Source organism: Perognathus longimembris, chromosome 3 (genome assembly GCF_023159225.1).
Source record: "Perognathus longimembris pacificus isolate PPM17 chromosome 3, ASM2315922v1, whole genome shotgun sequence".
NCBI lineage: Eukaryota > Metazoa > Chordata > Mammalia > Rodentia > Heteromyidae > Perognathus > Perognathus longimembris.
In genome coordinates, this window is record NC_063163.1 from 77,481,183 (window position 1) to 77,498,844 (window position 17,662).

A 17,662-nucleotide genomic window follows, 5' to 3' on the forward strand; every position below is an offset into this window, starting at 1 on the left:
CCTTGTACTTCTGCTTGATGAACAATGCGGTTGTTGAAAATCTCATTGTGTGACTTTCATCTGGGATCCCTCCTTGCCTGTAGTTACCAGGTTGGCTCCTCAGGATATTTTTATACTGTATATGCTGAGCATAAATTCTAAAGGTTTTTTAGAAAGTCAGGAAAAGAGACACAGAGAGGGTGGGTGGACTTTGGTGTCTGGCTGCCAAAGATTTCACTTGATGGCAGGTTATGTTGCTCCATGTATGCACCAGCAGTTTTAAGTTCTCATCCTCAATCCTGGTATGGTTGTCTAAGACTGTAATTCTAACACTGGATAAGCAGAGGCAGCATGATCGTGATGAATTCAAGGCTAGCCTGGTCTACAAAAAATAAAATGAGGAAGGAATTAAAGGATGGAGAGAAGAGAAGAAAATGGTAGGGAGGGGTTTAAAGAAAGGAAGAAAACCCTATTCTCATTCCCATAAAGATATCAGGTCTACAGTCTCTGAAACATTGGGACTAAATCAGTTGCCAAATTAAAAGGTTTCTAATTTTACGAAACCGCTAAGAGATTAATATTTCTGCAGCAAATATCCAGAGGAAAAGGGATAAAGATAAGTAGTCTTATTGAATCATGTTAATCTTTTCTACCAAATGGGTTCTAGATAAGTTATGTTTAAGAGCTGTTTGGGCTTTGGAAGTAGACCATGATTGGGTTAACATGACGACTTCTCTGGCTGGCTTTGAACCATGATCCTCAGATCTTAGTCTCCTGAGTATCTAGGATTACAGCTGTGAGCCACTGGCACTGGCTTATAGTATCTAAATCTTAATAGCCAGTGTGTTCATTTATGAATAGAGAATTGCTCAAAGGAGCAGACACACTTGTTTGCCTATGAGGTGCATTCCGCCCCTTCAGGCTGGCTATGGGAACTGTGCTATCTTCTGTGAAAGTGGAAACATCCTGGTGGCAAGAAACTGAAGTCTACTCACCTGGTTTCATGGAGAAGTAGGAAGGTTTCAGGATTGCTGATGGCTGCACCTGAGCAGCCATCCATATCCTCCTCATCCACGTCCTTCTGGACAGGGTAACCCAAACCCTTCTTAGATGACCAAGCTTAGGCAAGAGTATGTAGCTCAAGTGTGTCCAGTAAAAGTCAACTCAGACTCAGGCTATAATTTTAGGGTAAGAATCCCTGATCTAAAAAAATCCAGTGTGTTCCCCAATCCAAAATGTTCCCAAACCAAAAACAGTGACATGAACTGTGTTGCATGCACAAAACTAGTAAAAATACCTTCAGGGCTGAGAATATGGCCTAGTGCTTGCCTCACACACATGAAGCCCTGGGTTCAATTCCCCAGCACCACATATCTAGAAAAAGCCAGAAGTGGCGCTGTGGCTTAAGAGCTAGAGTGCTAGCCTTCAGCAAAAAGAAGCCAGGGGGGCTGGGGATATGGCCTAGTGGCAAGAATGCTTGCCTCGTATACATGAGGCCCTGGGTTCAATTCCCCAGCACCACATATACAGAAAATGGCCAGAAGTGGCGCTGTGGCTCAAGTGGCAGAGTGCTAGCCTTGAGCAAAAAGAAGCCAGGGGGGCTGGGGATATAGCCTAGTGGCAAGAGTGCCTGCCTCGGATACACGAGGCCCTAGGTTCGATTCCCCAGCACCACATATACAGAAAACAGCCAGAAGCGGCGCTGTGGCTCAAGTGGCAGAGTGCTAGCCTTGAGCGGGAAGAAGCCAGGGACAGTGCTCAGGCCCTAAGTCCAAGGCCCAGGACTGGCAAAAAAAAAAAAAAAAAAAAAAAAGAAGCCAGGGACAGTGCTCAGGCCCTGAGTCCAAGCCCCAGGACTGGCCAAAAAAAAAGAAGCCGACTCAGGCCCTGAGTCCCAAATCAATGGCAAAAAAAAAAAAAAAAAAAGCCTTCAGGCTATGTGAGGTATATGAAGTGTAAATCGATTTTACATGTAGACCTGGGTCTCATCTCTAATATCTCATGTATATGCAAATATTTCAAGATACAGGAAAAAAAATTGGGGAGCTGAGACACTCTAGTCCCATTTTGGGCAAGGTATACTCAGGCTGTAACAAGAAACAACCTTTGCTTTCTTGGGTAGATGTGAGGTAGTGGCTATATGAGAATCAAGACCTGAGATAGATGTGAAAGAGTTTGGTTCAGCTACTAGATCAAATCGTGCCTGAAGTTGAGGCACCACCCTAAAACTTTTGAGTTATGTGCTCAGGCATGCTTTCGTTTTTGTTTTAGTTTTGAATTTGTGTCATTTGTATCTGAAAAATGCCAGCCCAATAAAATCCATCATTTACAAATCCCAACAAAAGTCTTTTTTTTTCCTTCCTTACCTAATAGGTGAACTGTTCCTACTATTGTTTTTCTGCCAACTTTTTGTTTTAAGACAGGTTTGGGACAGGGAATGGAAAGTGAAGATGTAAGAAGAGTCCCTGTAGTCCTATGTTGGGTGAACTCCTCCCAGCTAATTACACTGCAGGGTTTGGAATCAGAGCCCCTATCATTAAACTTTATGAGTGTTGGGAGGATAGGGCAGGAATTGCACCAGTGAGCTTTGGAGAATGTTGTTTCCTGGCGGGCACTGCTGAGGATGTGCACACATGATCCTCCTAGAAAGCACAGAAAACCCAGTGAAGTGTGGCACACGGTTACTGTTGCACACATAGAAAGCAAGGCTCTCTTCATTTCCTGTCTTGTTCAAAATTTCAAGAGATGGCGGTGGAGCTTGTACCCTGTCTGGAGAGAGAGCCCTTGGTTCTTAGCCATTAAAACTTAAAAGAGTGCGGGGCTCTTGTGCCTCACGCCTGTAATCCTAGCGACTCAGGAGCCTGATCTACAAGATCATGGGGTCGAAGCCAGTCTGGGCAGAAAAGTCTGTGAGACTATTACCAACATTTAACCACCAAAAAGCTGGAAGTGGAGCTGTGGCTTGAGTAGTAGGATGCTGGCCTTGAGGCCACGAACTGAAGCACTAGGACGGCTACAAAGAACAACAGAACAAACTACTGAAGAGGTCCTGTCATCTGAGGAACATCTGGAGGTCCTAGGTGCGGTGCTGGGTTATTTGATGGAGTCATCTGATAAAGGTGAGTCCCCCAAGGCCTGACCTGGCCGCACTAAGCGTTACTGGAGAGGCAGGGTTGAGTTCAAGGTCTCCATTGGGTCTGGCCCCCGGAGGGCTCAGGCATTTCCTTAGGTGCCCACTCATCTTTGGGGCTCGAATCTCATCAGGGTCCTCCCCGCCTCCCCGCGCTCCCACCCCGGGGCTCCACGGGCCGTGCCGGAAGGGGGTCCGCAGTGCGGCGGGAGACAGCGCGGAGCCTGGAACTGCGCGCTCTCCCCACTCTGAGCTGGACGGGCGCGGCGGGAGTGGACACGACGCCGGGAACAGCACCCGGCTCCAGAGGGCTCCCAGCGGGATGCGCGGGTGAGAGAAGGGCGCGACGAGCGTGCGCGTGCGCGGCGTGCGTGTGGACCTCCGTGGGGGCGCGCGTGCGCGAGCAGGGATGCGCGCGGGCGGAGCGGGCGGGGGGTGCAGTGTGGCGGCGGCGCGCGGCACGGCGGGAACATGGCGCGCGGGAGCGGTGCGCGCGCCTAGCTGGCGGGACCGTTAGCTGAAGGCGAACGCAGCCCGGGCCCCCGCGGCGATGGAGCAGTCGCTGCCGCTGGCACCTGAGGGGACCCTGGAGTCGACTCCAGTTCGCAGCCGCAGGCGCAGGGAGCCTGAGTCTCCGCCGGCGCCCGCGCCGGTGAGTGCGTGAGGGGCGCGGGCCGGGAGACTTTCTTTGTGAAACTCCATCGGTGAGAGCCGGGCCGGGCCTCAGCGACTCACGAGAGTCCGCGAGGCAGGAGCCGCCTTGCTGACCAGGTTCGAGCCCGGCCGCGGGCCTTTCCCTGGCGCGGCTTGTCCGGCCACCGCCTGCCTCAGTTTCCGCGGGAGTGGGTGGGTGCGCGGGGGGCGGTATTCCGTCGGCGCCTGTCGCCCGCGGCCCCGCCCCTGGAGGGCAACAGGGATCGGGGGAGCTGGACCCGACCGGCGGCAGGCACACAGGTGTGAGCCCCGCCCGGGAGCCTCAGGTGCTGCCAGCCGGGGCTGGGCGGGGCGGACCAGAGCGCTGTGCCCTGGGGCCGCAGGGCTACAGGAGTCTCCCCACCGACGCCTGGAAGCTTTCCGGCCCGGCCCGGCCCGGCCCGGCCCGGCCCCGCCTTCGGGTTTGGATGTATTTTTCGGTGTGTGTGGGAGGGGGGTGGGTGGGGGGGGGTGCTGTATTTGTCTACACGAAGAATGGGCGCTGAGCAGAACGGACTTTGCAGGTGGGGCGCCTCCTCGCTATGGGGGATGCTCTGAAGCGTTGGGCACCCTAGTTCTTTTCATCCCTTCCCCCCCCCCCCCCCCAGCTACTCAGGGCTTAGCAATAATTGGGAGCATAAGAAAAAATAGACACCTCACAGTCCATCCATCTGAAGCTCATGACCCAGGGCACTTCAGACTAGGGAAGCGGGTTTTGAGTTAATATTTATATTTATTTATTTATTAGTTTATTTATTTTGGTGCAGATATTGGGGATTGAACTCTGAGCTTCACGCTCTACTTTGGCATTTTCGCTCAAGCTGACAGTCTACCACTTGAACCACAGACCTCTACTTCTGGCTCTTTGGTAGTTAATTGGAGATAAGAGTCTCACGGACTTTTCTTCACTGGACTGGCTTTGAACCACCATCCTCGGATCTCAGCCTCTTGAGTAGCTAGCATTACAGGTCCACAAGCCCCTGACCAAGTTTTGAATTTTTATCAAGTTTTTGAAGTTGAGGTTAGGCGAGTTTGGCAAGCTGTGGAGTGTAAGCATCCTGTGAGCAGGGACCTGCTGTTCTTATAGCACCCTGTGACTTTTTGATGCCCAGCATGGTGCCTGCTAGATTAGATGATGTTTAGTAAATATTTGTAGGAAAACTAAATTATGAGGTAGTTTGCAGAACAGGAGCTCTGAGGAGCTTCTTGAGGTTAATATCTAGCTCAGCTTTACTCTATGTGATTTTTCTCAGGTCTAATTGAACTTTTGTGACTGTTTCTCATGCCTTGTTTCTGGTGTGTTCCAGTCCAAAGCAGGGTACACGTTGGCTAGTATAAGGATCAACACTGTATACCCTAGGTATGTTAATATGAATTCTCAAACAAAATCTCGAATTAGAAAATGCTTATTCCTTTATCTTCATTTGGGAAAACTAGGCTCAAAAGACTTGGTTCCTTTTTTAGCAGGTAAACATCTATATTTCCATCAAGGCAAATCTAAATTGTTCTTTATTCAGGAAAGTTGGCAATTTGCTTAACCTGAGTATTTGCAGTTTTATGTAATATTTGAAATTAGATTTATATTTAGTTGGGAGTTAGTGCTAAAATAGAATTGTTTCGTACTTCTGATTTTTTTAAATCAAGTTAGTTTTGTTTAGTTATTTTTTTCTCAGTAGAGTTGTTTGCTGGACATGTTGTTCAGTTCATTTGTTCTACATGCAAGTGTAGAGAGACTCTTGGAGTTGAGATTGCATTTGAAGAAGAAAAGTGGAAAATTTAGGCCATGCACTGTTGTTAAGGTAGCCTGTGTGGGTATATCTTTTAAGAAACTGTCTTTAGAAAGCTTTATTGAGTTACAATATAGTTGTCATAAAATTAATCCCTTCAGAGTATATAGTTTTGTGGTTTGTAATGTATTCGTTATCATTGGCTACTTTTAAAGCATTTGTGTCACTCCATAGGAAATCCCTTGCCCTTAGAAGTCATTCCTTATTCTCCTTTTCTCCAGTCCTTTGCAGTAAGTAGTCTATCTTCTGTTTCTATTAATTTAGCTATTCTGAACATATAAAATGACTCATACATTTTTTTGTGATTGACTTTTTTCACTTAGCACAGTACTTTATTTTTTCTTATGGCTGAATAAAATTCTTTTGAATGGATACCAGATCTTTTTATCCATCCGAATGTTAATAGGGGTTTCTCCCCAGTTTGGAGCTATTTTAAATGATGATCCCATTAGCATTTGTGTGTAAGTTTTAGTGTGGAACTAGGTTTTCCTGGGTATATTCCTAGAAGTAGAATTACTGGTCTCTGTAGGTTTTTACTTTTATTTTTTGTCAGTGGTGGGGCTTAAACTCAGGGTCTGGGAGCTGTTCTTGAGCTTATGTGCTTAAGGCTGTTGCCCAACCACTTTGAGCCACAGCACTGCTTCCAGTTTTCTGGTGGGTAATTGAAGAGTCTCACAGACTTTTCTGCCCAGGCTGGCTTTGAACTATGATCCCCAGCTCTCAGCCTTTTGAGTAGCTAAAATTACAAGCATGAACCACCAGCACTAGGTGCAAATATTTTCTGTTTTGTGAGTTGCATTTTCAATTTTTTATAAAGTCCTTTGATGCATAACAATTTTTAATTTAACTTCAGTGAAGTCCATTTTTTTTGTTAATCTCTTCTTTTGGTATCATATCTGAGTTTATTGCCAATTTCAAGATCATGAAGATTTACTCCTATGTTTTCTCCTAGGAGTTTGTCCTTTTTTGTGGGCAGAGGGAGGAGGGCAGTACTGTGGTTTTTTCCACCTGGTATTAGGGTTTCAGGACCATGCTTGTTTGCTTGCTTACTCTACTGGTACTCTACCACTTGAGCCATACCTCCAGCCTGATTTTTGTTGATCATTTTATAGACTATTGGATTTTTCTTCCTGGACTGGTTTTGAACCATGATTCTTGGCATCTCAATCTTCTCAGTAGCTGAGATTACAGGTGGAAGTCACCTATGCCTGGCTAGTACTGGGTTTGAACTCAGGGACTTTTGCCTGCTAGGCAGGCACTCTGCTGCTGAGCCATACTTCCAACCTGAGTTTATGCTTTCAACTCTAAATTTAGGTTGTTTTAAGGTAAATTATCAAAGAAGCCACATTTTGAAGGATGGAATCTTGGAGTCTTTATTAGGGCATTAGCAGTCTTCAGGCAGCTAGTTGTTACAAAGGCCTGCAGCCTACAAACATACTTAACACTGTCAGGAGACAGGCCAGAAAAGAAAGAAAGAACAAAAACAATACCAGCAAGCCAACTCAGCTCCAATGGAGAGCTGAAGTGGGACACTATGGTGACCAGAGATTGTAAGGTTCGCCAGAAAGGAAACCTGCCACACGGTTCAGGCAGAGAAGTGTTTATTGGGGGAAGAACAAATTGCCAGCTCGCACAAGATGGAGGCATGGGGAGGCAGAGGGGAAGGCAGAAGAGAAAAAGAGAGCAAGAGAGAAAAGGAAAGAGAGAAAGAGAGAAAAGGAATGAGAGATATGGCCAGGTAGATTGGATGTGACCTCAGAGAAGGAGGAGGTAACTGCCTCCAGGTGTGCCAGTTACCTAGGTAACTCAGGTACTGGGCCCAGACTTAAACAGGTGGGGGGGGGCATTCTGCATGGAGCCCTCCCAGGGATGGACCTTACAGAGATGAGATAGGAGACAGGAGACAGGACATGAACATGAAGACATGTGGAATGGTGTGGAATGGCATCTGAGCTGGTTGGTGCCTAAATAGGGTCAGGTCAGGGGGCAGGGTTATAGGAAGGTCCTAGGCACTAGACTGACAGGTTCAGTAACCAATAGGCCAAGTGCCCACCCCTTGTTACCAGGGATTCAGGCATACCCACCACCTGGGGGTGGGACTTTCCTTCCTCTAGGAATTCAGGCACACCTATCACTGGGGGTGAGACTTCCTTTCCTCTACCATGAAGACAAGATGCCAGACCCTACAATTCACCCTGTGGCCAAGATGGTACCAGCTAGACCAGACCTCTTTACTTCATTTGATCCATTTTGAACTAGTTTTTGTGCACAGTGTGAGTTAGTCTTCCAAAGTCATTTTTTTTTGCATGGGGATATCCAGTTTTCCTAGCACTGTATATCAAAAGACTGTTTTTTTCTCTGTAAGAAGCCATCCCAGCCATCCCAGGGAAACACATGGAGACAGTCACATACACAGGAAGGAATATTATAAGGAGGTTTATTAGTGGGGCCATATCTCCCCTGGGAGAGGGAGCAATATGGTGTCTGCCCCCATCCAGGTGTAAGTTTGTAATCCTAGAGCAGGCTCTGGTAGGTCTGGGCAGAGACTGGGAGTGTCCACCTATCCTGTTGGGAGATCTAGGGTGGAGCTGGGGCCTACAAGCTTCCCCAGGAAAGGTAGTGGTAGGGCTGAGGACCTGAGGTGGGGAGAATGTTATCATCCTCCATTTAGTGATCTTCACACTTTTACTGAAAATAAGTTTACCATTTGTAGATTTTATGTTTTGACTCAGAATCGAATCCTTATGATATGAATGTATCTTATCGGTCTATCTGTCTATCTATATCTGCCTTCATGCCAGTACTGCACATTTGTAGCTTCATAAAAGATTTTTTTTCTTTTTGTTGCTGGTACTGAGGGTTGAAATTAGGGCCTTGTGCTCTCACTTGGCTTTTGTTGCTTACAGCTGGTTCTGTACCACTTGAGCTACACCTCTCTCGCTTTATGCTGGCTAATTGGAGATAAGAATTTCTCAGTATTGTCTGTCTGGACACTATCAGTCTCCTGAGTAGCTAAAGTTACGAGCATGAACCGCTGGTCCCAGGCTGTAATAAACTTTGAAAGTAAGTGTAGTCCCTCTAATAGTTATTTTTCAAGACTGTTTGGCTATTCTCAGTTCCTTATTTTTCATATGGTTTTTAAGATCAGCCTATCAATTTCTTGCAGAGAAGGCAACTGTGATTTTTATAGTGATTGCCTTAGATCCATGATCCATTTTTTTTTTTTTTGCCAGGCTTGGGATTCAGGGCCTGAGCACTGTCCCCGGCTTCTCTTTTGCTCAAGGCTCAAGGCTAGCACTCTACCTTTTGAGCCACAGCGCCACTTCTGGCTTTTTCTATGCATGTGGTGCTGAGAAATTGAACCCACAACTTCATGCATGCTAGGCAAGCACTCTACTACTAAGCCACATTCCCAGCCCAGTTCCATTCTTTTAATTATGTTTTGTAGCTTTCAGTGTCCAAATCTTAAACTTGACAGCTTTTGCCCAAGTATTTTATTTGATATTAGTATGCATGGAACTATTTTTTAAAATTTTGTGTTGTACATTGTTAGAAATATAAGTTTACTTTTGCATATGTATTTTAACTTTCATCATTTAGTGGTTGCTTATTCCAGTTTTCTGCTTCAACTCTTCTCTCCAAAATTGGTAAGAATGGTGTTTGAAAGTCTAAATTTGAACTTAGAAGAGATTCAAGATTTCCATGGCTCTGCTACCTACTAGTTGTATGCACTCTGATATGTCTTAGCTATTATGCATCTCAGTTTGTGACATGCAGAGTAAGATAGTACTGTCTTCATCCCAAGGAACTGTTAAGTAAAACAATCCTGTCTGACATTGTAGTTGTACGATTATTAAAAACAATAAAAACGTGATTCAAAGCTACTCATTTTACCTTATAACCCTGACACTTTTTTTTTTTTTTTTTGGCCAGTCCTGGGGCTTGGACTCAGGGCCTGAGAACTGTCCCTGGCTTCTTTTTGCTCAAGGCTAGCACTCTGCCACTTGAGCCACAGCGCCACTTCTGGCCGTTTTCTGTATATGTGGTGCTGGGGAATCGAACCCAGGGCCTCATGTATACGAGGCAAGTACTCTTGCCACTAGGCCATATCCCCAGCTCCCTGACACTTTTTTTTTGGCCAGTCCTGGGCCTTGGACTCAGGGCCTGAGCACCGTCCCTGGCTTCTTCCCGCTCAAGGCTAGCACTCCGCCACTTGAGCCACAGCGCCGCTTCTGGCCGTTTTCCGTATATGTGGTGCTGGGGAATCGAACCTAGGGCCTCGTGTATCCGAGGCAGGCACTCTTGCCACTAGGCTATATCCCCAGCCCCCTGACACTTTTCTTTTAAAAGCTGAAGCAGCATTTTTTAAAAAAAGTAAATTTGATGACTACAGTTATTACTTCCTTTATTACTACTAATTTTTTAAAAACTCTGTTGGATAGTATAATGCTTGAATTTAACCTGATAAGCTTTTGCTGGGTGCTGGTGGCTCACACCTATAATCCTAGCTACTCAGGAAGCTGAGATATGAGGATAATGGTTCCAAGCTAGCCAGGACAGGAAAGTCCATGAGACTGTATCTCCAGTTAACCACCAGGAAACGGGAAGTGGTGCTGGGGTTCAAATGGTAGAGCTCCGGAAGCTGAAGAGTTCAGGGATAGCGCCCCAGCCCAGAGTTCAAGCCCCACAACTGACCAGATAGACAGGTAGGTAGGTAGGTAGGTAGATAGAGAGAGAGAGAGAGAGAGAGAGAGAGAGAGAGAGAGAGAGAGAGAGAGAGAAGCTTTTTTGTTTTGGTATCTTTTAAGTAGCTAAGGTAGGTTGTAACTTTTTGTAAGGGAAGAAACCATAGACACAATAGTCTACTTGGAACATACTCTTTTCAATGAGTGTAAATCCATTATGAGGGCTGGGAATATGGCCTAGTGGCAAGAGTGCTTGCCTCGTATACATGAAGCCCTGGGTTCAATTCCCCAGCACCACATGTATAGAAAATGGCCAGAAGTGGTGCTGTGGCTCAAGTGGCAGAGTGCTAGCCTTGAGCAAAAAGAAGCCAGGGACAGTGCTCAGTGCTCAGGCCCTGAGTCCAAGCCCAGGACTGGCAAAAAAAAAATCTATTATGAGCCGAAGTAAATATTACTTACTCTGTAAATATTATTTTAGCAATAAACGTTAGCTTCCAATCTAAATGCTAAGTAAATTTATAACCTACACTTTTCTTTTTGTCTTGTTTGTTCATTTATCTTTTGTCTTTGGGAGGGTAAGGAGAGGCATGGAAATAGGAGGACAAAAGTGAATAAATGCAGCAGTGGTACTCACTAGACACTATATTGAAAATGAACTATACGACTTGTGGGTGGGGATAGGAGGGAAAAACTGGGCAAGAGTGAGGAGGGAAGGGGTGACATTGTCCAAAAAGAAATGTATACATTAACTGACTTATGTAACTGTAGCCCCTCTGTGTATCACCTTTATAATAACAATAAAAAATAACATGATAAAAACAAAAAATTATAACCTATAAGTACACAATCCATAGAAACAAGAAATTGAGAAATGAAAGAAAAATTCCTCTTTAAATAGCACATTTCTTTTTACTTAAAAATTTTATTTTTAGGCTGGGAATATGGCCTAGTGGCAAGAGAGCTTGCCTCGTATACATGAAGCCTTGGGTTCAATTCCCCAGTACCACATATATGGAAAACGGCCAGAAGTGGCGCTGTGGCTCAAGTGGCAGAGTGCTAACCTTGAGCAAAAGGAAGCCAGGGACAGTGCTCAGGCCCTGAGTCCAAGGCCCAGGACTGGCAAAAACAAACAAACAAACAAACAAAAAACAACCAAAAATACCCAAAAACATGGCCATTGTATAAAATTACAATGCTGGGTACTGGTGGCTCATACCTTTAGTTCTAGCCACTCAGGAGGCTGAAATCTGAGGGTTGTGGTTCAACGCCAGCCCTGGCAGGAAAGTTCATGAGATTTTATGTCCAATTAACTACCAAAAAAAATGGAAGTGAAGCTGTAGCTCACATGGTAGCCTTGAGTTAAAAAGCTTAATAACAGTGCCCAGGCCCTGAATTCAAGCCCCAGGACATCACACACACACACACACACACACACACACACACACACACACACACACACACACACTCACATACTCACAGCGCCCATAAACTTTATCTCATACCAATGCCCAGTGATTACTGCAATTAGTACCTTATTACATACGCTTCTGGATTTTTTTCTGTGCACTTTTTAAACACAGTATGTACATAAAAGTGCATATCAACATTTTAACTGAAATAAGATCAACCTGTGCAGTTATTAATGTCATATGTGTAGGCTTAAGTTCTGGCAAATAAATATATACAGTTGTATGATGACAGCATAGTCAGTAGAAATGACTGGCCATTCTGTTGTACTGTCCAGCACTGCTCCATTGAATGTGACCCATCCATAAACTCATGCTAGTTTCTAGTTTGTGGCAATCATGAATGGAGATGCTATGAACATTCACATACAGATTTTTGTGTTGTGTGTTTTCTGTCATTGTTGAGGGTTGATACTAACAGTGAGATTGCTTGTTTGTCTAGTGAACATATATAGATATTATTTTGAAACAGATTTTTTTGATCTTCCCTTCTCATTTAAGTACATTGTCCTCTCAGTACACGCTCAGACAATATTAAGTTTTTGTTTGTTTGTTTGTTTTTTTACTCAACCCCAAAATGTTCTCCTCTTCTTTCTCTTCCTTCCTTCCCTTCCTTATCTCTTTAGGTAGGTACTGGGGCTTGAACTGAGGGTCTTGGCACTGTCCCTTGGCTTTTTTACTCAAGGCTAGTTCTCTACCTCTCGAGCCACAGTTCCACTTTTGGAGTTTTTTTTTTTTTTTTGGCCAGTCCTGGGCCTTGGACTCAGGGCCTGAGCACTGTCCCTGGCTTCTTCCCGCTCAAGGCTAGCACTCTGCCACTTGAACCACAGCGCCGCTTCTGGCCATTTTCTGTATATGTGGTGCTGGAGAATCGAACCTAGGGCCTCGTGTATCCGAGGCAGGCACTCTTGCCACTAGGCTATATTCCCCAGCCCCCCACTTTTGGAGTTTTGGTAGTCAATTGAAATAAGAATTTCATGGATTTCCTACCAATGCAGGCTTCAAACTGCAATTTTCAGATCTCAACCTCCTGAGTAACTAGGATTACAGATGTGAACTACCAATTCATTTTTTTCAGGGCTGTGAATATGGCCTAGTGGAAGAGTGCTTGCCTTGTATACTTGAAGCCCTGGGTTCAGTTCCTCAGCACCACATATATAGAAAATGGCCAGAAGTGGCGCTGTGGCTCAAGTGGTAGAGCGCTAGGCTTGAGCAAAAAGAAGCCAGGGACAGTGCTCAGGCTCTGAGTTCAAGCTTCAGGACTGGCAAAAAAAAACACACACACACACACACAAAAAAAAAAACCCAGAACAACCCACAAAAACCAAAAACAGTTTTTTTTTTTTACCCTTCCTTCCTTCCTTCCTTCCTTCCTTCCTTCCTTCCTTCCTTCCTTCCTTCCTTCCTTCCTTCCTTCCTTCCTTCTTTCCTTCTTCTTTTTTTTTTTAATGTGCCTTAAAGCTGTTGTGTTTATCTAAATCACTATCCATTCCAGGTCTGTACCTTAATTAATATCCAAGTCTTTCTTAATCTGGGGTGCAGAAACCAGACCAGCTGTCCTGCAGAATGCTGTACCTTTTGACCTAGGCATAATTTGAGACCTCCCCCCCATCTCAACAACCAGAACAAAGGGGGCTGAAAGCATAGCTCAAGCTGTAAAGCATTTGCCTAGCAAGCATGAATCTTGAGTTCAAACCTCAGTTTGCCAAATAAACAAGCCTACTGAGGGGCTGGGGATATAGCCTAGTGGCAAGAGTGCCTGCCTCGGATACACGAGGCCCTAGGTTCGATTCCCCAGCACCACATATACAGAAAACGGCCAGAAGCGGCGCTGTGGCTCAAGTGGCAGAGTGCTAGCCTTGAGCGGGAAGAAGCCAGGGACAGTGCTCAGGCCCTGAGTCCAAGGCCCAGGACTGGCCAAAAAAAAAAAAAAAAAACAAGCCTACTGAAAAATAAGACAGTGCAATAATAGCAAAAGGATATTATATAGATTTATTGAATTGAGAGGGTCACTTATTTGCTAGACAAGTGCTCTGTTGTTTTGTTTGTTTGTTTGTTTTTTGCCAATCCTGCGGCTTAAACTCAAGGCCTGAACACTGTCCCTGTCTTCTTTTTGCTCAAGGCTAGCACTCTACCACTTGAGCCACAGCACTACTTCCAGCTTTTTTCTTTTTCTTTTTTTTGGCCAGTCCTAGGCCGTGAACTCAGGGCCTGAGCACTGTCCCTGGCTTCCTTTTTGCTCAAGGCTACTAGCACTCTGCCACTTGAGCCACAGCGCCACTTCTGGCCATTTTCTGTATATGTGGTGCTGAGGAATCAAACCCAGGGCCTCATGTATACGAGGCAAGCACTCTTGCCACTAGGCCATATTCCCAGCCCCTCCAGCTTTTTTCTATATATGTGGAAGGTGAGCACTTTACCACTAGGCCATACTCCTAGCGCGACAAGTGCTCTGTTGTTTGGGCTACATTCTTAGCTCTTTTGACTTAGTTATTTTTCACATTGTGTCTCACATTTTTTTTGCCTGGGCTGGCCTTGATGTCAGTCTTCTTACTTGTGCCTTCAGTATCTTGGAATTATAGATGAGAACCGTTGTTAAATGGGGTCTCACTAGGTTTTTCCCAGGCAGTTCTGGGATTGAATTCTTCCCAATGTCTGTCTCCCAAGTAACTGGGACTAAGGGCATGAGCCATGGTGCCTAATCTTACTTGCTTTCTTTCCTCCACCTTCCCCCCCCCCCGCCCCCCCCCCGTCCCTTCCCTTCCCCTCCCCTCCCATTTCTCCTTTGCTCCCTTTTCTCTCCTCTTTCCCCTTTTCCTTCCTTTCTCCTTTTCTTTCCTTCCCCTTTCTCTCCCCCTCCCTCTCCCTTCTCCTTCCCCCTTCCTCTTTACCCCTTTCCTCTTCCTCCTCTCCCTTCCAGTCCTGGGCCTTTTTGCCAATCCTGGGCCTTTAACTCAGGGCCCAGGTGCTCAAGCCCTTGAGCTTCTTTTTGCTCAAGGCTACTACTTGAGCCACAGCTCCAATTCCAGATTTTTTGGTAGTTTCCTGCCTGAGTTAGCTTTGAGCCATGATCCTCAGATCATAGCCTTCTGAGTAGCTAGGATTATAGGCTTGAGCCACTGGCACCCATCTGTGTTCTTTTTCCTAACAGCATCAATGTTTGAACTTAAGGTCTTGTGTTTGGCCGGCAGGCCCTCTACCACTTGATTCATGCCTCGAGCCCTTTTTGTTTTGAATAGGGTCTCATGTTTATGTCTGGGCAAACCTGGACTGTGATCTGGACTGTGGCTGAGTTGGCAGGTGTACATCACTGTGCTTTACTTGTATTGTTTGACATGGATGACTTACAAACTTTTCTGGGCTAGCCTGGAACTATGATCTTCCTGATTTCTGTCATCTGAGTAGGATTACAGGCATGAGCCTCTGTACCTGGCCTTAATTGACTCTTAAGGTATGTGTTGAATATCCATCATCTAAAAGGCTTGGTACCAGAAGTGTTTTATATTTAAGACTTTTTAAATTTTGGAAATTTGGCTGGACTAGATACAGATCACAGAATTGGTCTGGTCCCTTTTACTGTGTACATAAGGAGATATATTGGGCATGGGAACCCAAGTCTAAACAATGAAGTTTATGTTTCATATACAGCTTATGTACATAGCCTGAAGGTTTTTACTTGTTTTGTTTTCTTTCATGTGTTAGTGATTGAACATGGGTTTCATTTATGTGAGGCAAAAGCCTCACCACATCTCTAACCCTGAAGTTAATTTTCAAAGTAGTGTTTTTGTGTGTATTGTGACTATGATTTGTTACATGAAGTCAGATATAGAAGTTTCCATTTGTGAAGTCATAGTTTTTCTTTAAAATTTTCAGGTTTCGTGGCTGGGGCATGGATAAATGTAGTCAACTTGCCTATATAGAAAGCAAAAGACCCTTAGTTTAAACCTTACTCCTATAATAAAAAAGCTAAGGGTTTTGGAGCATGTCAGATTTCAAATTGTGTGTGTGTGTGTGTGTGCGCGCGTGTGAGCGCGTGTATGCAAGTAATGGGACTTGAATTGAGGGCTTCACACTCCTACTTTTTTTTTGCTCATATCTGGTGCTCTGCTACTGTCTCTTCCATCTGGCATTTTGCTGGTTAATTGGTGCTGGGCTCTCTTGGACTTTTCTGCCCATGCTGGCTTTAAAGTACCATCCTTCAGGTCTCAGCTTCCTGAGTAGTTAGGATTACAGACATTCAGAACCAGCCCAGGTTGACAAATATGAGAGACTCTTATCTCCAATTAACCAGCAAAAAGCCTGAACTGGAGACACTTCAATTAATAGAAACAATAGTTTATAGAATAAATGGTGTGTATGAATAGACATTTGATTTAAGATTAGGGAAAGTAGCTTTTTTTTTTTCCAGTGTAGGTTATTTTGTTGCCTTTACTCTGCTCTGTTGCCAAGGGCACCAGAGTTTGTTGCCAGACTGGATGTTCTCAGCAGAGAGACTGGAAAAATCCCTTTATTATGGACATTTGAGGTTTTTTTTGTAAAGCTACAAGTTCAGAAATAACGTTTTTAAAGCATGTAAACAAATGGTGCTTCGCAGAAGTTGCATTTCAAAGGTTTCTTTAAATTTACAAAGAATTGCATAGTATGGCATTGTAGCAGTCAAAAGCATGAATTCTTGAGTCTGATGCCTGGTTTAGTCTGAGGCCTTCAATAGCTGTTTGGTGTATTGGGCAAGTTATTTACCTTTTCTGCGCTTTATTGTCCATCTGGAAGTGGGAGTGCTACCATTGTCTACTTCACAGAGTTGTTGTGAGTATTATAGTAAGGGTACTCATTCACATATACTGTTGTAAACAATTTCAGGCAGGAAGGAAGGGCTAAACCAGTGTTAGTTGAGGTGTTATTGTTATTACTGTTAGGACAGTAGGAGATAGTTAAGTTTTAGATACAGATTGGGATATACTGGTAGACTATTATTGCTGTTATTTTGTTTTTTCTTTTTGGTACTGGGGATCCAGGGTGTTGTACTTGCTAGGCAAGTGCTTTTTCCACTGAGCTACATCCCAGCCTGACTCGTAGATTATTTTTTATTTTTATTTTTTTTGGCCAGTCCTGGGCCTTGGACTCAGGGCCTGAGCAAGGTCCCTGGCTTCTTCCCGCTCAAGGCTAGCACTCTGCCACTTGAGCCACAGCGCCGCTTCTGGCCGTTTTCTGTATATGTGGTGCTGGGGAATCGAACCTAGGGCCTCGTGTATCCGAGGCAGGCACTCTTGCCACTAGGCTATATCCCCAGCCCTCGTAGATTATTTTTTATTTTATTTTATTTTTGGCCAGTCCTGGGCCTTGGACTCAGGGCCTGAGCACTGTCCCTGGCTTCTTCCCGCTCAAGGCTAGCACTCTGCCACTTGAGCCACAGCGCCGCTTCTGGCCGTTTTCTGTATATGTGGTGCTGGGGAATTGAACCTAGGGCCTCGTGTATCTGAGGCAGGCACTCTTGCCACTAGACTGTATCCCCAGCCCCTGACTCGTAGATTATTAAACAGATAGTTTTGTGTGACTGTAAAATAGAAATATTTTACTAAATTATTGTGCATATGCATCCTGCTTATTAGGACTAAGACTCTGCTAGTCTGTGTCCTATTGTACATGGGGGAATCGAAGATACAGAAGAGGAGCAAGGGTCTTGCCTTTTATAGTCAGCTTGTTCCTATGAGAGCTGCCCTAATGCCACTTCTTCATTCCTGCAGCAGCAGTCCTTTCCTGTAACAGTTTGGATCCAAGGACCACTTTCATTAAGTTTTCTTCAGAGACAGCTAGCACCAGCCAGCCGGCACTCTGCATAGAGGTCCAGGTCCCAGGCCCATTGAGTCTATCCTTGGAAACCAAAGACCCTAATACCAGCTGAGCACTGCTTCCCCAGAAGGC

General features: G+C 45.1%; 1 protein-coding gene across 2 annotated transcripts in view; it reads left to right on the top strand.

Moving 5' to 3' along the window:
* Positions 1 to 3,581: 3,581 nt before the first annotated feature.
* Ttc28 (tetratricopeptide repeat domain 28) overlaps positions 3,582 to 17,662 on the top strand; it is a 534,278-nt gene continuing 520,197 nt past the window's right edge. For both annotated transcript variants that reach the window (XM_048342731.1, XM_048342732.1), the window contains exon 1: positions 3,582 to 3,761. In XM_048342731.1, coding sequence (XP_048198688.1) covers positions 3,660 to 3,761 — 102 coding nt within the window. In that variant the 5' untranslated portion in view covers positions 3,582 to 3,659. The remainder of the gene's footprint in view (positions 3,762 to 17,662) is intronic.